The sequence below is a fragment of the Halictus rubicundus genome, chromosome 13, assembly GCF_050948215.1.
Source record: "Halictus rubicundus isolate RS-2024b chromosome 13, iyHalRubi1_principal, whole genome shotgun sequence".
Taxonomy (NCBI): domain Eukaryota; kingdom Metazoa; phylum Arthropoda; class Insecta; order Hymenoptera; family Halictidae; genus Halictus; species Halictus rubicundus.
The window spans coordinates 2558076-2582062 of record NC_135161.1 but is presented as its reverse complement, the minus strand read 5'-3'; the positions used below and the strand labels follow the sequence as shown (position 1 = coordinate 2582062).

Sequence of the window (23987 nt, the reverse complement as noted above, 5' to 3'; positions counted from 1 at the left end):
TATTCGGCACACACTTGCTTGGAAATGCCTAAAGAACCCTTAGTCAATACAAAAGTTTAGTAGCAGGCTTTGATCGTTTTCGTTTCAATCATTTAATACTCCCTGTTTTACAAAACAATTTAACTATGCGATCAAAACTTTTTCGAGAATGATTGGATGATTTCTCTCAGGGTATCTTTCTGCGTACAGTTGAGATGCCTGTACTGAGTTATGTTTAGCCTCATCATAAACTAAAATCGTTTCTATCTTTTCTGCATCACTATACACTGTCGTTTCAGAAAAGTAATATTATCTTTTAAAATCGAATAAATCCCGATGAATTTTCTAAACGTACTGATTAGACTCACCGAAAGGAGAAGCATTTGTACCAGTGTTTACAATTTTTTGTAAGCGTGTTTACAGTCAATAGTCAAGGTTCAAGAACATCTCTTGAAACCCTAGGAGGATCATGTCATCTTTATTTCACTATTAACATCAACTGACCTACTTTTATGAATTTTTCATACGCAAGGTCACATGAAGGTCATAATATTACAGGTCGTTCGATTCATATTGACCTCGGCTATCATATAGCGACCATAAAAATATATCATTCCATAAAAAAAACTTCGATGACTTTGAAATCTCTAAAAATATAACCTTGTACAAATTTTTTTGCCTATCATAATATTTGCCCCTCTGAACCAACTAATATTTTCCTCAGAAATTTTCTTGTATCATAAAAAACAAGCAAGATATTTTGGATGGTCGAGTTAGGTGAGATACCCTGTATAAAAAATCAATACCGGCTCCATAATAGAACTGACGCATTTTTGTTTGTTGCAGTTGATCGAATAAGCACTCAGTAATTCAAAATTAAGAAATAGGCGTAATATAACATTTAAGGATTGTCTATTTATTAAAAAAAAATTAATAAGATAACCAATTTTATTTCAATTCCAACAATTTACCAGTTACTGTTACGTGAACAGTATTATACATTTTCAAACGTATAACAAAATGAGACATTGAGTTTCATCTTTCAAATGTATGAACACTTTATTGTACATTCAATAAAGAGTAACATGTTAATTTGTAAATACTCCACTTTATACTCATTAGAAGGTATAAAGAAAAAAGAATAGAGAAAGGTATTAACGAGTTCTCGATCATGTTGATCAAAATTATTTTGACAAAGACGCATCTACGTAGGAGAACGCATAGCTAATAAGTCCAACCGAAAATTTTATGAAAGCCATAAATCTTCTATGCATCTAATAATCTAATACATCCCATAGACCACTAACCTAGTGATGTTTAAAAAGAGAAAAAGGCTTTACTATCGTGGATGGTCAATAACCACACGACAAGCAACGAACGTGGAGAACAACAGCGCTTTTTGTTTCTTTACTTGTTCATATTGATTAAAGCAGTTGTATTGCAGAACACTAAGAAGCAATGTTGAAGATCAATAAATATGAAGGGATCACTAGCCATGAACCTCGAATTATGTAAATGCCATCAATACACTGTTTACTCGATATATGTCCAAAACACGGGTCTGACCAGGGACATATATCGGATAGGAGACACCATTCTTTGATCCACGCCGAATGTAGAAAAGGACAGCAAAGCTCGAGAGACCTCGGTCGCCGAGAAGTGTGACATAATACGGGTCGGGTATATTGGGTATATCATATTTCGTATAATTTTTATTAGAAAAATGCCACGAATACGTTGGTGAAAGTCCCATAAAAAAATTATATGAAAAACAAAGTTGTTTCGTTATTGGATCAGTAGTGGTCTCCTGGTCTCACACCAGTATACCCGACCTGTATTATGTTACACTCCTCGGCGACCGAGGTCTCTCGAGCCTCACGGGGTACACTCCGCGGCAGTGGGGATAGTTCTGGGACTTTTATCTGTTAGGCTTTTGGGACATAAGTAGTGTAACCACTGTATTTCCTTCACAATTGTACAGTCAGGAGCAAAACTGATTACACACTATTTGAAACAGCATAACTTTTTTCAAATTAGTCCAAATGACTTTAGTGTTTTTGAGAAGTTAGAAGGATTAGTTTATTAGACGAGATGTAAAAAAATTTTGGAAAAAATTTGAATTGTTCGGAATCGTGAAAGAAATAGTAAAAGTTGGTTTGTTTCAGCTTTTTTATCTGAGCCTGTATTGAAAATTTAAAGAATGTGTTTGATTCGCTCGAATAAATTATATCCATGCTGAAAATTTCACCGATATTGGTTACTTCGTTTATGAGTTCTAAACGATTAAAAGCGCGATTTTAAGTCGAAAATCGTGAACAATGGCAATTTTCCCACTTTTAATCGTTTATAACTCGTAAACGAAGTAACCAATATGGGTGAAATTTTCAGCTTAGATATTATTTATTCGAGAGAATGAACCACATTTCTTAAATTTTCAATACAGACTCAGATAAAAAGCCGAAGAAACCAACTTTTGCTATTTCTTATGCGGTTCCGAACGATTCAAATTTTATACAAAAATTGTTTAAACCTCGCCTAATAAATGCCGTCTAATCCTTCGAAGTTCTCAAAAACGCTCAAATCATTTGGTTTAATTTGAAAAAAATTATGTTGTTTCAAATAGTGTGTAATCAGTTATGCCCCTTACTGTATATCTATTCCCTTCTTATATGCTTGTTCTGTCGACCTTTAATCCCATTATTATTTCCACCTTTCAGATGATGAGAGGAAAAGAGAAATAACAACCACTAGCAAATTATGAAATCTTTAGTGTAATAGAAATTTTATCAGATCCGATTGAGGGTTTTAATTAATTTTAATTGAAAAACGTATGCACTATAAGGATGTAAAAGCCGCAGTCCAAAAAGATAATTACACGGATTTATCTATGAAACTTTATACAGTCATAGAATATGCATATATGTGAAATACAAGAGAAAATAACTTGTAGAAAAATAACAAAAATTCTTTGTTTGAAGAACAGTTTAAAACTTGGATTTGAGTGAATTAGAAATCTCGACAGTTTATGCTACACACTAACGAAATAAAAGAGGAGATTGAAACAAGTGCGGTGTAAAAGTGTGATAAAATAAATGAAAACTTATAATTATAAAACTTATAAGTTAAAATTGAATAATTTGTAATGTTCATAGTAAAATATGAATTATCCTTTTCGATTAATTTGTAAGTATAAATTATAAATAAAGTATTTCTAAATTGCTACAATATATATTCCATAGGAATATGAAATAGTTAACGTAGCTCGAAATTATGTCATGTAACGACAATTTGTGTCTTCATAACGTTTACAGATATGATATACTCTTTGCAATGAAACTTACACTAAAAATCGTTTTTATTGCGAGGTTTACTCTTCTTAATGAAATCTAATAAGACGTTATCTTGTAAAGTGTACATAAAAATAGTTTTAATTTCATCATAAAGGTGGAATGATAGATACATTAATCAAATAAAATTGAATAAACATAATCACATAGTTCTATAAAAAATTATATTGAAATAAAATTTCCAGTGAACGTATTAATTGTTTTTAACAATACATTCTTGAAAAACTGTTAATAAATTTTAGCTAGATTGTTTGTGCCACCGTAAAATTGATATTCACTTCAAAATCTGTAGGAAACCATTTTATTGTTCACGAATTATGTTTGAGGGTATTGAAATTATGTTTAAACTATTCTTCAAGACACTTCATATTCGTTGACGAAAAATTTAGCGCGCGGATTTGGCTTCATGTAACGACAGCAATCAGCTCCGAAAAGAAAGGTTAAGAGTAGCGCGTCAAAATATAATTTTGGTTCACTGTGAAAAAGCATTACAATATTACAATCGTTACACGATGCAACAAGATGGCAGGTTGATTCCTAATATTTACTCAGAATGAACTGAAGCTTGTGGCACCACCACCCTACAACTAAAAACAGACACAATATGCTTTTGCGCCGTTTCGGTTTCAAATCGAAATATATTATAAACAAACAAATTTTAACCTTCCAAGTCCTGACCATGGCTAAAAATGTTGGGAATGACTCTACCTTACAAGGAACACTATCCAAGTGTAACACACTGGTTTTAATAAAATTTTGGTATGATACAGTGTCTTGAAAAGTATTTGACACGTTGTTTTTTATCTACAATGATCCATATCTAGGGATCAAAAATAGCCCTCAAACTCGAGGGTAATTACCGTATTTTTTTAAATGTCTCGGGAAATAGAGGGTGTAAAGCAATAATCTGTTTTTTTAATTTGCGTATTTTCGATCAACGAATTTGTATTAAAATTATTGTTAAATAACGAAAAGAAAGTACAAAATAGATCACACACACACACACGAGTTTATATAAAAATGGATAAATAATGAATAAGAAAAACTGCAAAAACTTATTTAAACAAATACCTTTCCCTGAAATTTTCTTGTGTATCTAAATTCGTCGATCGAAAACACACAATTAAAAAGAAATTCTCTTCTGCTACACCCTCTAGTTCCCTCGACTTAAGGGATGTTTCACCCCCTAGATATGGCTCATGGCAGATAAAGAAAAATGTGGGTAAAATGTTTTTCAACAAACTATATCATAATAAAATTTCATTCAAATCGGCGTGTTACACTTGGTTGTGTGCCTTGCAAGACATTACCTCTTTAAAGTTTTTGAGAAGCTATGAAATAATACCAATGCTTACAAAAAACAGTATTCAGTTGATGATAAAATTGCACAGAATTTTTTATATAAATAAAAATGGATGTGTCAGCGAACTCTAAGAAATATAAATTACAAAATGTGTTCTGACCTTGGGATATCAATAAAGGTGGAAGTAAAGAAACGATGTGAGTAAAGGAGAATGACACGGCAATCTGTTCAAAATAAATTATGTGTATTTTACAAAAATTAATTAGAATAAATGAAAGATATTAAATTCATAATATTTAGAAAAATAGGTGATAATTAGACTGCGGATATTTGTACAAAATAAAAATTGTCTGTATTAATTGTGGCAGGAACCAAATAGATATTTATTCCTTGTCTTAATAATTCTAATGAGTTAAAAATAACACAACAATATTGACAAATTCTTTAAATAATTTTCCTTTTTTATATTCTACTTAACCAATTTTTTTATAAATGTATAAAATGTAGAGTCTAATGATAATAAATAATGATGGCAATGCAATCGTAAGTATAGATAATTTTCTTCATTCCTTCTATCTTTGTCAAACTCCTAAGTTAAGATCAGTTTTTGGTAGCATTTCTAATTTACAATTTCCTGAACTCTGTGATATGCAGGGTATCTCACGTAAGTGCAACCCCAGAATATCTTCTTCAATTTTGACAAAGTACAACATTTTTTATGTGTAATTTGAATGGCATCAAGTGGTCACTATTCCGCAGAGGATGTTTTTTTAAATGTTGTTTTATCTCGTAGTTGTCAAGATTATCGATGTTTTTTTTTTAAATAACTACATATATTTTTATGTTGTATCACGTAGCTCATAAAAGATACATTCAAATATGTACTGTGACATGACCTTTGAAATGACCTTGAACTTAAAATCTTTACACACTTAAAAAGGACTTTTAAAAAACAACCTCTACGGGATACTGACCACTTGATACCATTCAAATTACACATCAAAAATTTTTTACTTCATCAAATTAAAGTAGATATTCTGGAGGTCGCACTTACGTGAGACACCCTGTATACTTTCCACGTGTATAAAAAATGTTGTGTGAATTTGTCATGAATTGAATAGTGTTCCTTGTTAGAGATGTTTACTGTTGCATTTTTAAAGGCATTGTGTGTGACATTGAGTATCCTCAATTATCATAAAATTCGAACTTCTTTTATGTATTCTGTACAAGGAAAATAAATGATAAAAATAAATTAATTTAAATTATTTGAATTTTATACTTTCTACAATTATTGTTATTCCTGAACAACAATGCCTTTGTGGATGTAAAAAATATTTCTATTTCAATATATACGTCATTTGAGCTACAATCGCGATTGAAAAGTAACGACAACGTAATGCACTTTCTACAGGGTTAATGTGGTAGCTTGTATTTAAATAAAGAATTTTGGAAAGCATAGTTAATTTCAGTGAAAAAAATACTTTTATACTTTTTATTATAATTTCGATTGCAACCCTTATTTCTTCAGTTGGAAGTAACTATTTGACGTATTATAAGTATTTGAGTAACATTTAAGTTTTCGTATAGCTTAATGTAACATTTCTCTAAAGTTATTTTTGATGTCGATAAAATACTATTAAAAATATCTAATGACGTTGAATGTGTTAGAAACGTATTATTAACAAAATTTTAATCTGTCTCTTTAACGTTTCCATTCATTTTCACAAGAATCTTTCACAAAATTCTGTCATTTAAATATACTTCTATAACTAATTTTGTTTTCGTGAATCAAGATATACCTACAGGAAGATCTTAGTTTTACAGAAAATAGGACCAACTTCTTTTATCTATACAGATATTCTAAGTTACCTAGAAAATGAAAAGATTAATAGAAACACAAAGTACATTCAAAGCTTTTAAGAAAAAATGTGCTTCTATTGTCAATGAATTAGTTCTGCGCGTGTACAACAAGAAATGCGAGGTTATTTATAGTTATCATAGTCGAAGAGTATAAAAATTAATTTTGATTGTGCACATGGTAGCACAATAGTGTAAAGAACAACAGAGTATCCACTCGTTTGGTTACATGTTTTTAAAAGATTGAAATCGAGTTTATCTATCGATGAAAATGATATTAGTAATATTTGACAATGTTACAAAAAGAGAATATAAATACTGCGTGTTTAACTTTGCAATATGTCACTGAGTGTAAAACTTGGTTAAAATGTTCGCACAAATTTACGTGATTGCTTTAAATGCTTACTTTATTACATAGTGTCTTTTGTGAACCAAAGAAATTTTGATTTAATTTTAAAATATACACATGTATACCATATTATATGAATTGATATACAATAAATCTGTTTCCATAAACATCTCTAATCTAATTACACATTTAACAGAACCGAACAAAAAAATAACAATTTTGCTATAATACTACAAAAAAAATTAAGTAAAAGACTGAAGTTCTGAAAATCGGTCAAATCAGTTTGAGCTAAAATTTTCCAAATGGATTTTTGGCGAGTCGAAAAAAATGTATCATATTAGAATCATGTTCTACCTTACCGACACATTTTCTACTTTACCGGTATAACGCTTGTTATATACCGGTCTGATTGGATCAGATCTGGGTTAGCTTTGGATAGAATTATGTTTCATTTTTATTGTTTTATAAACGTGGTTGAGCGTGGCGGTAAATATCGCTTGGAAATGTGTCCAGACAATAAAAGAGATGCAAACACATTGATTGGATTGATACAAAAACATGTTGAAATTGATATGGAAATGCCGGTAAGGTAGAAAATGTTATGTTGGTGTGGTAGAAAATACCAATAAGATAATTAAAAATATTTTTTCGAATCGCCAAAAATCTTTTTGGGAAACATGTTTTTAATGCAAAATGAGGCTATGCGCAAAATTTGAGCTCAATCCGACTTGATCGATTTTCGGAACTTTCGCCGAAATAGTTATAGAGAATTGATATGCATAAAGACGCATCGATAAGAAAGAACGAAACTACCAATTTACTACTAGCATTGCATGACAGTTACCCATACCTGATCTACGACAACTAAATGTACGCATAATGAAAAGATGAAAACCCTAGAGAAAAAACCACCGAACGAGTCTGACTTTATATCCTTTGTGTGCACCAACGAACAGAATAAAGCTATTCGATATGCGAAGATGTGGACAAAGTCAAGACTGTACCGAACAATGCTGAGCCGGTGCAAAATTACTCTTAATATAAAGTTGTGAGATATGGATATATACATATATATGTATATATATACATATAAATATACATATAAATATATATATAAACAATATAAATAACGTCCAAGTGATACATGCAAAAAGAGCGCTAAAATACCCCCTACAAGTTTTACGCTCAGTGCGTAGAGAAAAAAAATCATTAACATTTCGTGCACAATAAGTTTTGAAGCCAAGCGAAGAAGGGTAGACATAGCATAAAAAATCAAAATAAAAAAAAAATAAAAAAATATAAGATATTATATATGTATGTAAGTATATATATATATATATATATATATATATATATATATATATATATAATATATATATAAATATGTATATACATATATATGTGTATGTATATTTATGTATGTATATATATAAATATATGTACATACATACATATATATGTATATATGTATATATGTATATATATATATATATATACACATACACACACACGTAAAAATAATTGTCGGAAGGGTCTTACCCTGGAGGACGAGGGGGCACTTCCGGCACTCCCAATGGCCCAGCTCTTTGCAGGGCCATCGCTAACCACAGCCTCACCTAGTTAGGACATTGTAACAGTAGTCGTTACCACCAGTCTTTATTATAAATAATGCCTTTTCTTACAAGAAGCACAGATGTTCGTGTCATAAAAGAAAAGCACATCTTTTCCGTGTACATAAGCGGACACGCAGAAGTATCTTTCTCTCTTGTTTTATTTCTCGCACGACAAACTAATTATATCGTCTATTTCTATTTCTATTTCTATTTCTAGAATTCGTCTGTAGGGCTCACTAGATTGTGAAAAATGCAATCGATCGATCCCACCTTGTGATTGAATACAGTATTCTCTCCCTACAATAGCGCTTTGTCGACCTCTTTATAATCGCTTCATCATCTCCACTATATAGGGTGTCTTATTTGATAGTACCTCCTTCCATATGAATGGTATTGAAGATGATGTCATTTATATTGGATTTTTCAAGGTCTTCCATACGTGTTTAGAGAAATTAGGAAATGTTAAGGAGTTAATTTGGAATAAAGGATCACCGAAACGAATTCTTACGTATTTTAATCAATGAGGAACCAATTTCTCCTTAATTCAACTTTGAATCAGTCGATAAATGATTAGTTTATTAAATCCCACTTAGAATTTATAAAAAAATAATTAAAAAGACCTTTATTTTTAACGGACTTTCAAGAGCTTTAATAAATAATGGGTATATACAGGGTGTCTTCGATTGTATGCAAAAATAAGTCGAAAAACCAAAACACTCTCTGTCTAAAGTGTTGTTTTCAAGAAAAATCAGTTTTACGAAATAGTTTTCAGTAAGCAACACTCTTATCCTTATTAACCCTTTGAGCTATGATTTACTTTACGGTTTCAGTGATTATAATATCTTGGTTGTTCAAAACCTTATGCAAGGTAAATAAAATGTACAATAGAACTTCATTTATATGAACCTGACGGGAAATAAGTTGGTTCGTATAATCAGGTAGTTCATATAATAGGAGTCCACATGTCTCCACCCATAGTCGCCAGATGAAGACTTGTTCCCTCACTCTAATTTCCCCTTCTATAGCGCCACCCCCCTGCTTCGCCGCGGCCCGGTCACGTGACGTGTTCCGTCTCTGTTGTGCCTGTGTCACAATGTTACGTGACTAACCCGGTACTGGCAGAAAGAGGGTAACTTTTTCCCCTCAATCCGTGCTCCCTCCCCTCATCTGGCGAATATGCTCTGACTTTTCGTTCATTTAATAGGAGTTCACTTTCATATAAATAAGAAGATTTCGCTCAGCTAGATTTTCAAATATGGACACTGTGGAAATAAGGTAACACTGATCAACAAAATAAAACTTTTTTTTCACAGAGATCATTTATATACGTCCTTATAGACTTTCGTGTGCCGAACACGAATCCGAAAGCCACTTGTAGTTATCAGCCTCAGTTTTTAAGGAATTCGATTATGAAAAAAAAAGTTAAAAATTCAACTTTCAGAATTTTTTCTGCTTCAATCAAAAAAGCTAGACGAATGATTCTTACGTAGAAAAATTTTTCAGACTTTTCCAAATCTGACGGTTTTTTAAATAATATTATAAACATTTAAACATGTGTAAAAAATTTTGATTGTAGATTTACCTCCCAAATAGATTACCTTCATGGAAAAAAAGTCTAGGTTAGATTTTGGTATGATTGTGTTTAATTTTTATTGTTTTATGTGCATGGTTGAGCATGGCGGTAGATATCGCTTGGAAATGTGTCCAGACAATAAAAGAGACACGATCCGTTGATTGGTTCGATACAAAAACATGTTGAATTTGGTACGGAAATGCTGGTAAGGTACACAGTGTTATGTTGGTATGGTAGAAAACAATAATAAAATGATAAACAAATTTTTTCCGAGACCCCAAAAATCCTTTTGTGCGTGATCACATCGCGCGATAGCCCAGACTTCCACCTTTCAGAATCGGCTTTTAGGGTTTGAAAAACATTTTTCGTTTTCGAGATAGAAGGCGAAATAGGTACGCATGTAACGAGGTTCGGTCAGTGGTACTCATTGACGGGTAGCAGCGGCTGCGGCGCGGTGCAGAAAGTTGGGCAAAAGTTATTTCGATTAATAACGAATAAATCGAAACGCCTTCGTGAATGTATTGAAGTAAAATGAGGAAATTTTGAAGTACCTGTTTTAACTTTTTTGTTAAATGTTGTTGTTACTAGTCTAATAAATGTTATTCATTTGTCAGTGATTCGAATTACCAGTCTGATAAGTGTTATTGATTTATCAGTGATTTGAATGTGATTTCTAAAAAATTTCGAGAATTTTTGCCGCGACCTGTTTAATAAACCGAATCGATAACATATTTTTTTGAAACTCCAAAACGCCTCACAGGAAAATGAACCCATAAAAATGTTTTTTTTTTCTACTTATTTTTGCATGTAGAATCATCACCCAATCACTTGTGCCATAATACTGAAGACATTCTGTATATTAGGAGTGTGCGAAAACTTGAAAATGTGAAAAACTCAAAAAAATATCAATACTCTAGGATTTCGAGTACCCAAAACATATTTTTAAACTAATTTTGTTGAATATGATGATGTGGTTTCGCATCTTATACTTTTGAGACATTTCAAAATCTCGCAATCTAAAATTAAATTCTAACAGATATGTCGCAGGATGAAGTTAATACAAAAGATTTACTAGCTCATTATCATTTCTTAGATGATCATTATTAACACTTTACCACCAGTAATTATTGAACAGTATTTCAAAACCAATGGATATCGACTACATATTTTTCAATAAATTGGTCAATACTAACAACAACAAAAAATTATGAATTAATAAATTATGTTGAGTAACGCATGCTACCATTTTTCCCAGATTATCACTTTAAAAAAAATGATAAAAAGTTACGCGTTGTAATCTGATGTTTATAGGCGGTTATTACTTTTAAGGCTGCAATTGGATGCTCATTGATAAAATATTATCATTCAATTTATCATTCAAATAAAAAATATTTTTTAGATAGAAAATATTACTGATTTATTGTTTCGCCATTGTAGAAACTTTGAACACTGATATTCAAGTTATAAGTAAAATCTTTTCTCTTCGTCACAATTGAAGGGAAAGGGCATATTTGATATGTCGACATCAAACTTTGACCTTGACCTTGATATACCTTGTCAAGGTGATTGTTTTTAGTGTCCCCGACTTTGAAAAAATTAGCGACAACGATCCGTTCAACAATTATGAAGCATTGAGATTTCCATTTTATACCACACGAAAGCACGATACATGCCAATATCATTCGATCGCTGCATTGTAATCTGGATACAAACAACCAATAAGTAGATAATTCCAAGAACCTCCCTAACACAAACTTAAGAGTCAAGGATAGTCACGTGACCTTTGCAGAGCCACCAGGTTGGTAACTGCTATATAATTTCCGTTTACAGCCTTCAGCCACTGATCTTGGTCTTGATCCGACGGGTCTTAAGTTTGTGACTAAACTTGTCACATTTTTTGCTCTGTATTATCGATATTATGAATCCTGACGCCAGAAACGTGCTTCAAGTTTTTGGCTTTATTTGGCAGAGAATCAAGACAAAATATAGCTCAATTTGTAGCTGGAGATATTTTCTAGCGCGCCCTGCTCTCGATTTCATCCAGAAAACTCATCAAATGCTATAAAAATGCTTGGATTTCACGGCATACACATCGTCAATTTGTGGCCTACTTCTAACGCTTATATTACCAAATATCTACATAATCTCGTCAGCTCATGACCAGCCCGCGCTAGATTGAACCTTCCTCTTTCGAATGAGCCCTTTCCCAGCGAAAAATATTCTCATGTAAGGACGAAAACTTGAGGCACGTAAAACCATTTGTTGACGGTAATGTAGTCACTCTACCTTATCACGAATCTACGAAGACCGGGCCCTTGATTAGTACAGACATTGAATGCAATGCATTTTTCTGTATACGGTTCTGAATTACCGACTCTGTAGAAAATGCTCTGGTATGATAGCGGACTCTATCGAAATGGAACACAAGTATAGTTTCAAAAATTATGTTTTGTACATATTGTTAAAATATGTTAACATATCAAAATAATTAATTTGAATTTTAATACGAAGGGTATTATTTTCCGACACAAAAATATTACGAAGTTGTAGCAATCACGGCATGATAATTGTTGCAATGTATACGTGTATGTGTACGCTGATATTTACTTTTAGGGACTTACATAGAGAATTTACTGCATCTTTTTATTACGATAAATAACAACTACTATAAACTACTTTTATAGAGGGTAACCCAGGTTTTAAAGTGCCAAACTTTGTAAGTATATTCTATTGTCCTAAACAATAAAAAAATGTTATATAGACATTGTTTAACGCTTTATTAAAAAGTTATAAGCTAAAATACGAAATCTTACTCCACTTGGCCTTTATGTGTAGAGAACTTTAAAGGAGAAAGTTTGTTCTTATGCACACGTGTATACATTATTAAAAAATTATTTTATAATAGCCCAATCCTTTCTGAATAAAGCAAAAAAATGTAGTTCAATCGGACGAACAGTTCGTAAGTAAAGCCCGTTTTCACCAAAATGTAATTTCTAAATAAATTCTAAACCCGCAAAATGATGACTTAAAGCACCCCCCCCCCTAATTTCATGTGGACTACAACATATTTCATTTAGAACAAAATCGCCGACGATGACGTCAAAAAGTGATCAATTTGGCATGACCCACAGGTTCTTCACTTCACGCGGCGCGCCGCAGATTTCAGTATAGTAACTGTTCGGTCTCAAGTAGACCGAACGTGACACTCGACGCGATGCGACGGACCCAAAATTATTGGGTGTCATCGGACACCACTGCGAGACCTCCGCGAGCGAGCCCATTGACAGGGCAATCCTTTCAAACCATATCCTTCGCACCCAATTCATTATACAATCTAAACACAGTTTCACCAAAGCGCATCTCTACTCCGACGACCAAACTGCACCACCCACTCACCAATTAGGAATCCTTTAGTCACCCCATACAGTTAAAAACAGCCAATAGAAGAAGATCAGAGTTTACATTATACACGACACGACACCGAAAAGCAGAACACAAAAATCGCTCGCATCGAACACGTCTATCTATCTCGACTCGAACCTAAAAACTTGAACACAGTTAAGTTTTAAATATATTGAAGTTTTTGTTATTCCAAAACGTTGAATTCATTTCAACTAGGCGTTGCTACTTCGTAACATCGTCAAGGGCCCGAGTATCGTCGCGAGCAAGCGAAACGGGATTTACGACCCCGCGAAGTTCGACATACGGACTTGCGATATTTCGGACGCTTCAGTAACTATAACTTCTAACTTTCGTAGATGCAAGCGGATATATCGTGACTTCGCGTAAATTCCGTAGTTTAAATTTCGTAGGTCCAGTTAAATCTTATAAAACAGAAAAAAAGGGATTCAGGAAAGGATATTGTTTAAAGGGTTAAAATTATTGTTATTGCTTTCATCTTTTATATACGTGTAGCTAAAAGGTTGCTCGTTGACACTACGTGAGTAGATTTAAACTATTTCCAATCAATCAAAAAATATAATGAGGCCAACTACGCCAATTTCAGCTGAACATATAATCGTTTTTTTTTTCACTCTTTTCAACGCTCTGAATAAAAATTCTAAGTGACTTATAGTCACCCACATGCATGTCAAAACTTACTTCAGACATGTAAGAATTTAAAGTTAAAATTTCAAAAAATGTCAACGACGTCGAACATTCGACTTTGGTTCGTGTTTTCACGGTTTCGAACCACTGTGCGTTGACCCTTGTTGTAACATGGAAAGTATATTGTATTTCACTGAAACAATGAAACTTTGATGGTCAATAGCTCGAAAACTATTGAATTTCTGCCCCTACAATGGTATATATTCATAAGTAGGAGAACGAGATCTATACGTATGGGAAGTTTTAACGCCATCGGTGTCCCGAAGGTCACGATGTCTGCTTGTAAGCCAAACGGAGCTACACAAATCTCAGACAGTTCGCGTATCCCCTCCACTGGAGGTATATGAACCCCGCGAGGGGCCGAAAAGTTCGAGCTACCTCGGTCGCCGAGTAGTGTAAACGTGGGTTTTCCTAGGCGTGTCCAGACCAGAGTAGTGATGGGCACTATCGACTAAAAACTATCGACTAAGGCGACAGTAGCTATTACTATTTTCAGTCAACTGGTTTTACTGAACTATCGACTGAATTTTGCAGTGGTGGGGGTTAATATTTTCAGGCTACTGTTTTTCTGAATTCTGTAGTGGTGGGGGTTACTATTTTCAATCGACTGTTTTACTAAACGAGAGATTTCCTCTCTGACTGAATTATCGACTGATTTTTACAGTGGAAAAGCGGGTGGAGCTACATAGGGTATCCCAAAAATGTTGCATTCCCTTCAAAGGGGTGATTTCTGAGGTGATTTGAAAAAACATTTTCCTTTGCGAAATTGTTCTCCGCGGCTTTGTTAAGGAGTTATTAACGAAAAGTACAGACCAATCAGAGCGCGGCTACAGCCACCCGTGCTGAGCCTGACGTTGGCATTGGCTGGGTCGGAATCCGTCATCTATAGCCGCACTCTGATTGGTCCGTATTTTTCGTTGATAACTCCTTAACAAAGCCACGGAGAACATTGTCGTAAAGGAAAAAGTAATTCCAAATGATCTTAGGAATCACCCATTTCAAGGAAATACAACACATTTGGGACACCTTGTATATGTTATATATCTGTTTTTAATATTTATTATGCTTTAAAAATAAGTATAATTAATATAGACAAAGTAATTGGGTCCCTTATCCATGTCGATTTACAATTAGATTTAGATTTTCGATTACGTTAGATTAATTAATTTTGGAATTTTTACCTTAATTCAATTTTACTACTAATCTCTACTACGAAAAATTTTTAGATATAAAATAACATGAAATATCTTAAATTTTGGGAACCTAACAATACTAAATAATAACTAAATAAAAATTAACCAGGTAATAATAAATATACAAAATCTTTTTATCAATGTCGTCGAACATCGAGAACATAACCAGTAAAGCAATTCAGTCGACTAAAAGCTATCGTTTAAATAGTCGATAGTATGTCCCAACTATATAGTCAGTCGTAAGTAAGTGCCCATCACCAGACCACAGTGGTGATATCGTGCGAGTTTTTTCCTGCATGCGCGACGATTTTAGCGTTAGTAAAGTAAAAGATTGGCTAAAATGGGTTACCTCGGTCACCCCCCATAATTTCGCAAAATTTGTTATGGTTTGATTTCAAAAAATGAATGTATAACATGTGTATGACAATCAAATATTAATAGTAACTTACGAAAAATTCGTAGCACCGTTGTCTCGTTGTCTCGTCTTGAACTCTTCCGGCATTTTCCCGCCAATAATAGTAGCCCTACAACTTTCGTCTTTCGCCACAATACAAATACGTTACTGGATTGGACGCGCATGCGCAAAAAAACCCGCGCGATGTCTCCACTCTGGTCCACACGCTGTGTTTTGCGATCCAAACTCCATTCGTCGTAACTTCCAGTTATACGACTGATCGCACGCGTCCGATGCGATCTCGTACGTCGTTCCTTCTTTTTTCACTTGAGAAGAAAGAAGAAAGAGTATCGGGAAAACACAAACGCGCGCGCCGGACGAGTCCCTACAGGCGTTCGGATGCACACTTATGCGTTTATACCTGAACTTTCAGATAGGACTGCTTCAGAAGCAGCTCAGACGCAAGATGCGTTGTGTTTCTACGTAAAATCGTACACTTTTCGGAGTACTGTTTCGGATTTTATTCAAATTTGGATATGTTGTAATCTTTGGTAATATATGAACGTATCTCAAAGGATTTTTCGAAATCTTGAAAATTGTTGGTTTTACAGACGTGTAAAATAAAGAGTTAACATTTTTTCATTAAATTACAACGGCTGCACGAACAAACTGATGAACATGAGTTTTTAGAAAAACTACGTTTACAAAGCAATTCCGGTTACGGTTATCATTAAGGACAAAACCATTTTTGTGTTTTTAATCATCGTTGCCAAAGATTGTTCTTTTAGAAGAATTCATCATTTTGCAAGCAAATGTAATTTTCTTATGGAGAAATATTCAAACTATAGAAACATTTCTGTTTCTTCAATAATCATTCTTGCCAACAAGGTTCAAAACAAAATCCACTTGTTCTTTACTTAATCGAAAAAATTCCCTGAATCATGCAGTAAATGGTTTTGAATTAATGTATTGCAATAACTCTCTTAATTTCGTTTTTTGTATATATTTTTCATTTGTCTTCGTTTTTTTTTCATCAAAATTCTTAAAAAAATCACTTCATCCTTTTCTTTTTCTTCTTCTTCAAGTAAGAGCGCAAGTAGTAATTTACGATTCATTTTTCGTCAGTACAAACTGATTTTGATTTCTCTACGTACAAAGTTTTTGTTTGACAGTCAAACGACGTACTAAAGGATAGAAGAGGAAAAAAGTGACCTGTGGCCACCATAAAAGTTCATCCGAACGCACGCGTACAGCGGACGGACGCAATCGCATGTGTCTGTAGAAGTTTCACGAATGGAGTATAAGGATCAGGTTATACGTACTATACAATTTATCATTTTATACGCGAATGTCATTTTTTAATGCAAAAATATTAGAAATATCTTCGTTTTGCAAATTTTACCACCGGTTCAAATGTAACAAAATTTCTTTAAAATATGGCCGTATTTTACAATTCTTTCTCTTTGAAATATCGTTTTTTAATTCGCGGAGCCTCAAAACTATTTATTGAACTATTTATTATTTTGGGTTCATGAAATTGCTGGATATTCTTTAGACATTCTGAAGTAAGGGTCGACAGCGTTTGTCCTAAAATTGCAACATTGTTCCACCGTACCGATTGTAAGATATATATTGTTTTTTTTTTTGTTTTCATAGTAATAAATTGTTATTTTGTTTGTTACAACGTTTGAATATCGTAACAACGCATTCCGCACCTATTTTGTCACGAAGAACTCCGAAAAGTTCTAGTTTTCCACTCAACATCGACAGAAAAAACATCGATGAAATAGTTTTTTAAATAATACAAAGTTTATAATGGTTTTCCCCCTTCGTGACGCCACGCCCACGGCGTTCGGCGTTCTCGGTGAGAATTCTTCGTCTTTATTCTAGCATAAGCATCTCCTGGGGTGTAGAGGGGAGTAAACGCGGTTCAGGGGTTCTAGTATCAGACGACACGATGCACGGTGGTCGGAAATCGCCAAAACGTGGCCAAAACAGGAATGATTACTCCAATTTAATTCAAAATCGATACTCTGGGGTTTCTCGGATCACCGATTATGAATTTTATGTCGAAATTACAAAAAACAATATGGCGCATACGTAACCCAAAAAATTATTGGACTCTCTTGAAAATTAGTATTCCCGTATTTCTCGCGCCGTTGAATATGAATCTGATGTCAAAATTACAAAAAACAAAACGGCGAATTCAATATGACGCATATGTAACACAAAAAATTATTGGACTCCTTTGAAAATTAGTATTCCCATATTTCTCGTGTTCCAATATTGCAGATGGGTATATGACAGGAATGAAAATATATATGAATGTTTTCGGTAACTCTGATTAGGAATCTGAACTTAAAATTTTGAAAAACAAAACAATTTCAAGTTTTGATTAATTCTTTTCAAAGTTTTCATTTAAATATTATTACGAAAGTGATGTACCAAAATTTGATTAAATGTTTCGTAAAGTTAGTTTTGTGTGGTTTATACGCAATATATAAATATATATATCTTTATATATATATACATATATATTATTATTATTATATATTATTATATATATATATGTATTGTATTTATTATTTTATTTTTATTAATTATATATAATAAATAATAATTAATATATATATTAGGACATGATCGATAATTTTGCTTACTGGGTCTGGACTCGCGGATCGCAAAAGGAAAATAATCACATCCCTTAGGCGACAGATCACAGTATATTGGATCCTTATCATTGAATCCCTATACAACGATGCAAACAAAGCGATAATCGAATGATATTGGCATTTTATTGTGGTTTTATACTTCGTGACTTTTGCACGGCTCGTTGCCGCTCATTTTTTCAAAGTCAGAGTTTAAATTAAATCAACGTTAAAATTCTAAGTTGGTAATATTAAGAATTAGCCGAAGGATATATTTGAATAATCTATTATAGTCGGGACACGTTTAGTATGGAATTGGTTATTCATAAGGGAATTTTCTACGAGGAAGAACAAAACACCAGCGATGGAATGAAACGCACTCGTGATTAGTGCTATTGCCCTCTGTAATAGTATTACCGGTCTCAAGCGTTCTGTTTATAGCGAGGGAATATTGTATCCCGCGACAATGTCGATAAAAGAAAGAATAAATTTAGCATCGCATAGAATGCCCATATTATTGGTTCGAATATGCAAGAAAGTACTCACATAAGAGAACTCACTATTGTACTTTTATCAATGTACAAAGATATTAGTAAAATTTTGAAAATTTTATCAATGATTAATACTCATAAAAAATACCATGCTTCATAGAGGCATAATTGACTACTAAAGATATTTCTGATGTTAAAGCCATTCCGATAAAATTCGTTTAATGTTCAATTTTGTACACTAGACTGTATATTGTTCTTAGATGAAATATAAATGAAAAATCTTTTCTTCATTTAGACGAGTTATATTTTATACATAAACAAGCATAATATTTGTAAAGTGTATGTTTTAAATTTGTTGAGTATGAAGTAACAAGCTTCAAGATTTTATATACATGAAATTTTGAAATTATTTTGCAGTCAAAATATTTTGTATTCCAACAAACTGTGCGATAAATATCTTTCTTATAACTTGTAAAGGCAAATCCAGTAGGCAATACTTGAAGCTTGTTACGTAATAGCATCATGTTAAAAGAATTTTGAATTTTGCGTAACTTTTGCGGAATCCCTGTAATACTTCTTCACAGCTTCCAGGACTTTGTGTATGTGTACAATCTACAGAACTTCGATTAATGTCGTTCACAAATAACTAACGAAAAGAATCATCTAACAATACTACGCAAAAGAATATGACATCGTGTTAGCGTTAAGAAGCGAATGAAGATGGTCGACAAGTACAAAATTGTATCCAAAGAGTATCTGACAAATGTCAACGAGTATTTGAAACAACACATTTTGTGGTAGCAACTGAGTCAAGGAGAATAAACACAGTGTTCAACTGCTTTATGATGTACAACTATAAATGGATATCTTGCTTTAATGATAAAAGTAAGTGAAAATTGCAGAATACATTTTTATCGACGGCTTAGCTTTTAAGATATTATTGGTCTTGACAACTTATCAAGTAAACCTCTGCGTACAGTCAAAAATAGAAGTTTAATCGCTCACGGACACTGACAATTTAATTTCGTCCGTTACAATTTTGTATTCATAAATTTTCATTAATAATAAACAAAAATAGTGAATATAAATTTCCTGTTATCATGTGAATTAATATCACTTCCTTTCTCGAATTTAGAGAAAACAAGTTCTGCAGTTTAGAGAACGCCGTACATGCATACACATATGATAAATTCTCAAAATCACTTTTGACCCAAAACAAATCTCGTACGAAAAATATGTATTCTACAATAACAGCTGACTATTTTGCGAGAAAATAAACCATGTGTTCCCACCATGATTCTTCTTCCATCTTGTATAGAAACACTATAGTGGCTCCCATAATGCACAGCTCTTAACACTTTTATAACATGTACTTCCTTTATTTCTAGAAGCATCTTAAAATCGCTCTCTTAAATTGCCGAGTAGCTACGAAAAGTAGGGAAATACGACACCTAAAAAATGAAAGTACAAATATACAATATATACGGTGTTTAAAAAAAACCATTCAGTATGGTACATAGGACACACTGTACCGAGTAAAATTACCATAGTAAACATGGGTCGAAAAGTCTGCTGTTTCTGAGATATAAACATTTTTACATGTTAGCATCAAGATTGACTTACTGGTTTCGATTGCGTGCGACGGAATCGAAATCAGAAACACCGCCGCTATGGGGGGGGGGGTGCCATGTACTCCCCCCCCCCCTCACGGACGAGCCGTGAAGGCTGGATCAGCTGCTCAATTACTCCTCCTCTCAATTCGGCTGGCTCGTTTCCGGGGCGTCTACGGAGAGCGGGGTGGCAAACGAATGAATCATTTCCAGACTACTGCCATGACAAAATTACGTTGGCGAACAAAAATTTGGTGGATTCGGGAGAATTGGTAGATCTGGTGATCGTTGAACTTAGAGACCAGGCACGCATGCAGCGTTTGGACACGGCAGACGACCGACTCGATACTTTTCGAAAATTATCGTTAAGGAGCGAACCGGGAGTCCAAAGATCCGAAATGGCCGGTACTGGGGAGCATAGTGACGACAAGGGATTCGGACGGCCTCGACCGCCACGCGTAGGAAAAGGTCGTGAGGTGTTTCAACTATTATACGCTCGGCGAGAGTTGGCACGAGAAACTTGTAGGTACCACGTGGTGCTCCCACTACGCGCTACACGTCTTCCGCGATTGGCCGAATCGCTCAACGAAGACAGCAAACGAGCGTATTGAGTGTGACTTCAACAGAGCGATGTCGCGTGGCGACGCAACGCTGAGCTCAGAACATTGGCGTAACTCTATTGTGCGTGCACGGAAAACAGGTCCATGGAAACCTATTTTTCTTGCACGCACAGCAGGGATCCATCAACCCACGCTTGAAATTTATGACTTTTTTTATTAAATTTAAGACTCCAGTCTTCACGGTTAGTGAGAATCAGAGAATATCATGTGCCCCCCATAGTTTATGCCCCCGCCGGGAGTAAAGCGTAAGAGTGGGATCCGCAGCTTTGCGTCAAGAGTGGGGACTCGCCGTTCCCCCTGCACCCCACTGATGAAATTCTGTGCCAACTCTCGCCGAGCGTACAATACAACGAACCAAGGCATTGGAAGAAGGACTGCACGAAACCAAGGCATGAATGGGGTTCCTCTTTCAGATGCGGGAAAAAGTCACACCAGGTAAAGGATTGTCCGCAGCAGACATCACCAGCACAGTTACGACGGCAGTAAGAGGCTCCTGCGTCGACGACACACACACAGCCCAGAATAGCGAAGGAGCGACATCCTACGTGTTGTGGATTGGTTCGACCTGTGGGGACTTGGTCCTCCCACTCCCCGATGAGTGAGAGTGGGGGATCGGCGGTTGCGATCAGCACGCCGAACCTAGCTCGCTCTCTTCTCGCGTGACTCCCGTTTGGGACAGTTGTGTTTAGCAGCAGCGCTCCTACGCTGCTCGCATCCATATTGTAACCACGTGTCCGTAATAAAGTATTGTGCTCGTCGTGCAATGATGAGTTACTTCATATCCTTCAATACTTGAGAGTGTGTAGGCTCTCCTCATCGTCTTACACTGGTGACCTCATGGCTCCTTCACCCCATGGCTCAGTATCCGCTAGAGGTAGACGAACCTTCTAGTGAATCTTTTATCCAGGAGACTACTATCACCCTACGGGTATCCATTCCCACCATGGGAACCCCATAGTCGGAACCCTATAGACCGGCGGACGGCGGCGCCATCTGGCGTACGATAGTGAAAAAGGAAGATCGCGCGGAAGCAAACATACTAGAACGTAGTACAACACGAGGAAACAAAGACCTTCATAACCTCAAATTCTCCGGACTACTATCTCCTTATTTTCACCCAGTCACCAGTTCCTAACACTACGTATCCATCGGGGCAATGATCGACTCAAGTTACTGTGTAGTTTTTATTTCGAGCGACCGGAAAATAATACATTTTACGGCGTAAATTATTCACCTGTTAATGTCGTAGGCGCAATTACAACCGAAATTTGTGTAAACGGCGCGCGCGTATCAATTACATTTTTTGTCGTACCGGATACAACTGTGTCGCACTTTGCATTATTAGGCAGAGATTTTATTCGGTCGCCATACAGATAAAGTTGAGAAGTTCTTCGGAAATCAAAGTGAAGAAAAACGAGCGCCAGGACTCGGACACGAAAAATTTTGTGAAACAAACTTTACAAATTGATTATGTCGAAAACCCAATTTCCACGAATCACCAATTAAACGTTGATCTAGAATTAGATGTTAGCATAGGAAGAAAACTCAAAGAAATTTATTTTTGCAACGATGTTCAGGACGGCAACAATGAGCAACGCCCGAACGCTATTGAAGCCGTCATTTAGTTAAAAACCGAGCATCCGATTAATAACAACGAATAATCCTTGACGACTTGTTAAGAGAGGACGCCATTAGGCCCAGCAATTCCCCTTATGCTAGCTCGATTGTCTTGATAAGGAAAAAGAACGAAGAAATTCGCTTGTCGATTATCGGAAATTAAATAAACATACAATCAGAGATAACTTTCCGATACCATTAATAGACGATTGTTTGGACCAATTAAGAGACAACAAATATTACACAAAATTAGATCTTAAAAACGGATTCCACCACGTGAAAGTCGCTGAAACGTCGGTAAAGTGTGCGTTGTTCATAACACCTTTAGGTCAATACGAGTACTTCAAAAATCGGAAGTGTGTGCTAGTGATGGCACGGCTAAACATTGATCGCTAACGTAGAAATTGTGGCAGATATGCTCAGTGGGTGTTGTCACGTGGTCACTTCAAGTACCTTGTATTCGGCTCTCGATTGCGCGTTCAAGTCCGTGGTTTTGCTCAAACCTCGGATTTGCATGCCTGCACGGTCGAGTCCTTCACGTCGCTCTTCGAACTACCGCGATTTCCAAATTGGGGGCAATCGAATAGGTCAGACGAGGTTGTAATTTGTCGCTTCCATATGCAGGCACTGCAGAAGCAGTATGCCATGTCTTTGTTGGAGGAATGCCCGGCCTGGGCCGAGCAGCGCCGTGTCCTGAGAGCCGCAGGTTATGATGACGCAGAAGGAGGCCGCCGAGCGGACCCGGGAGAGAGACCCGGGCTCGGCGAGAAGCGTGTGGGCGCGGGGACGCCCCCTGCGCCCGCGTGTGCCGCCCACTCGGTGGTGGCCGATGGGTAGGAGGGCGCGAGGTACAACCCCGCACCAATTGGTACCCTCAGGAGAGGGAGGCGGAGAGGGGTTGGCACGGGGCGATTCCCCGCATCGCGCTGTGCCCCCACCAGGGGGCGGTGGATTCGGAGGCACGGGGTGTGAGCTGACCTCGGCCCCCGGGGGGAGCGTAGCTCCCCCCGTGTTCGGACGACACCCCCCGGGATAAATCTCGATGTGGGGGGAAGGCGTGTCGGTCCGTCCGTCCCCTATAAGGGGAGGGGGATTCGTGGTGTGGGGGGGGGGGGAGTCGGGGCGTGCCGAATCGCGCCTCGACGGCCCTTCCTTCCGGTGTCGGCGTCTTCTTGCCTCGGCCGGGGCTGGTTCCTTCGGGACACGTAACAACGAAATCGGAAGAAGTAGTGAAAAAAACTTAGCGGAATATCCTGGAGTGTATAGTAAATCGAGACGGCTAATTA

The 23987-nt window shown here is 35.6% G+C and overlaps 1 protein-coding gene across 13 annotated transcripts in view; it reads right to left on the bottom strand.

The window, feature by feature from the left end:
* The window catches only part of LOC143360357 (uncharacterized), a 349079-nt gene that overhangs the window by 9240 nt on the left and 315852 nt on the right, over positions 1-23987 (bottom strand). For 12 of the 13 annotated variants that reach the window (XM_076799116.1, XM_076799112.1, XM_076799113.1 and 9 more), the window contains one exon: positions 8375-8451. The exons of the other annotated variant lie outside the window; for it this stretch is intronic. In XM_076799116.1, coding sequence (XP_076655231.1) covers positions 8375-8451 — 77 coding nt within the window. The remainder of the gene's footprint in view (positions 1-8374; positions 8452-23987) is intronic. 13 annotated transcript variants of the gene reach the window in all.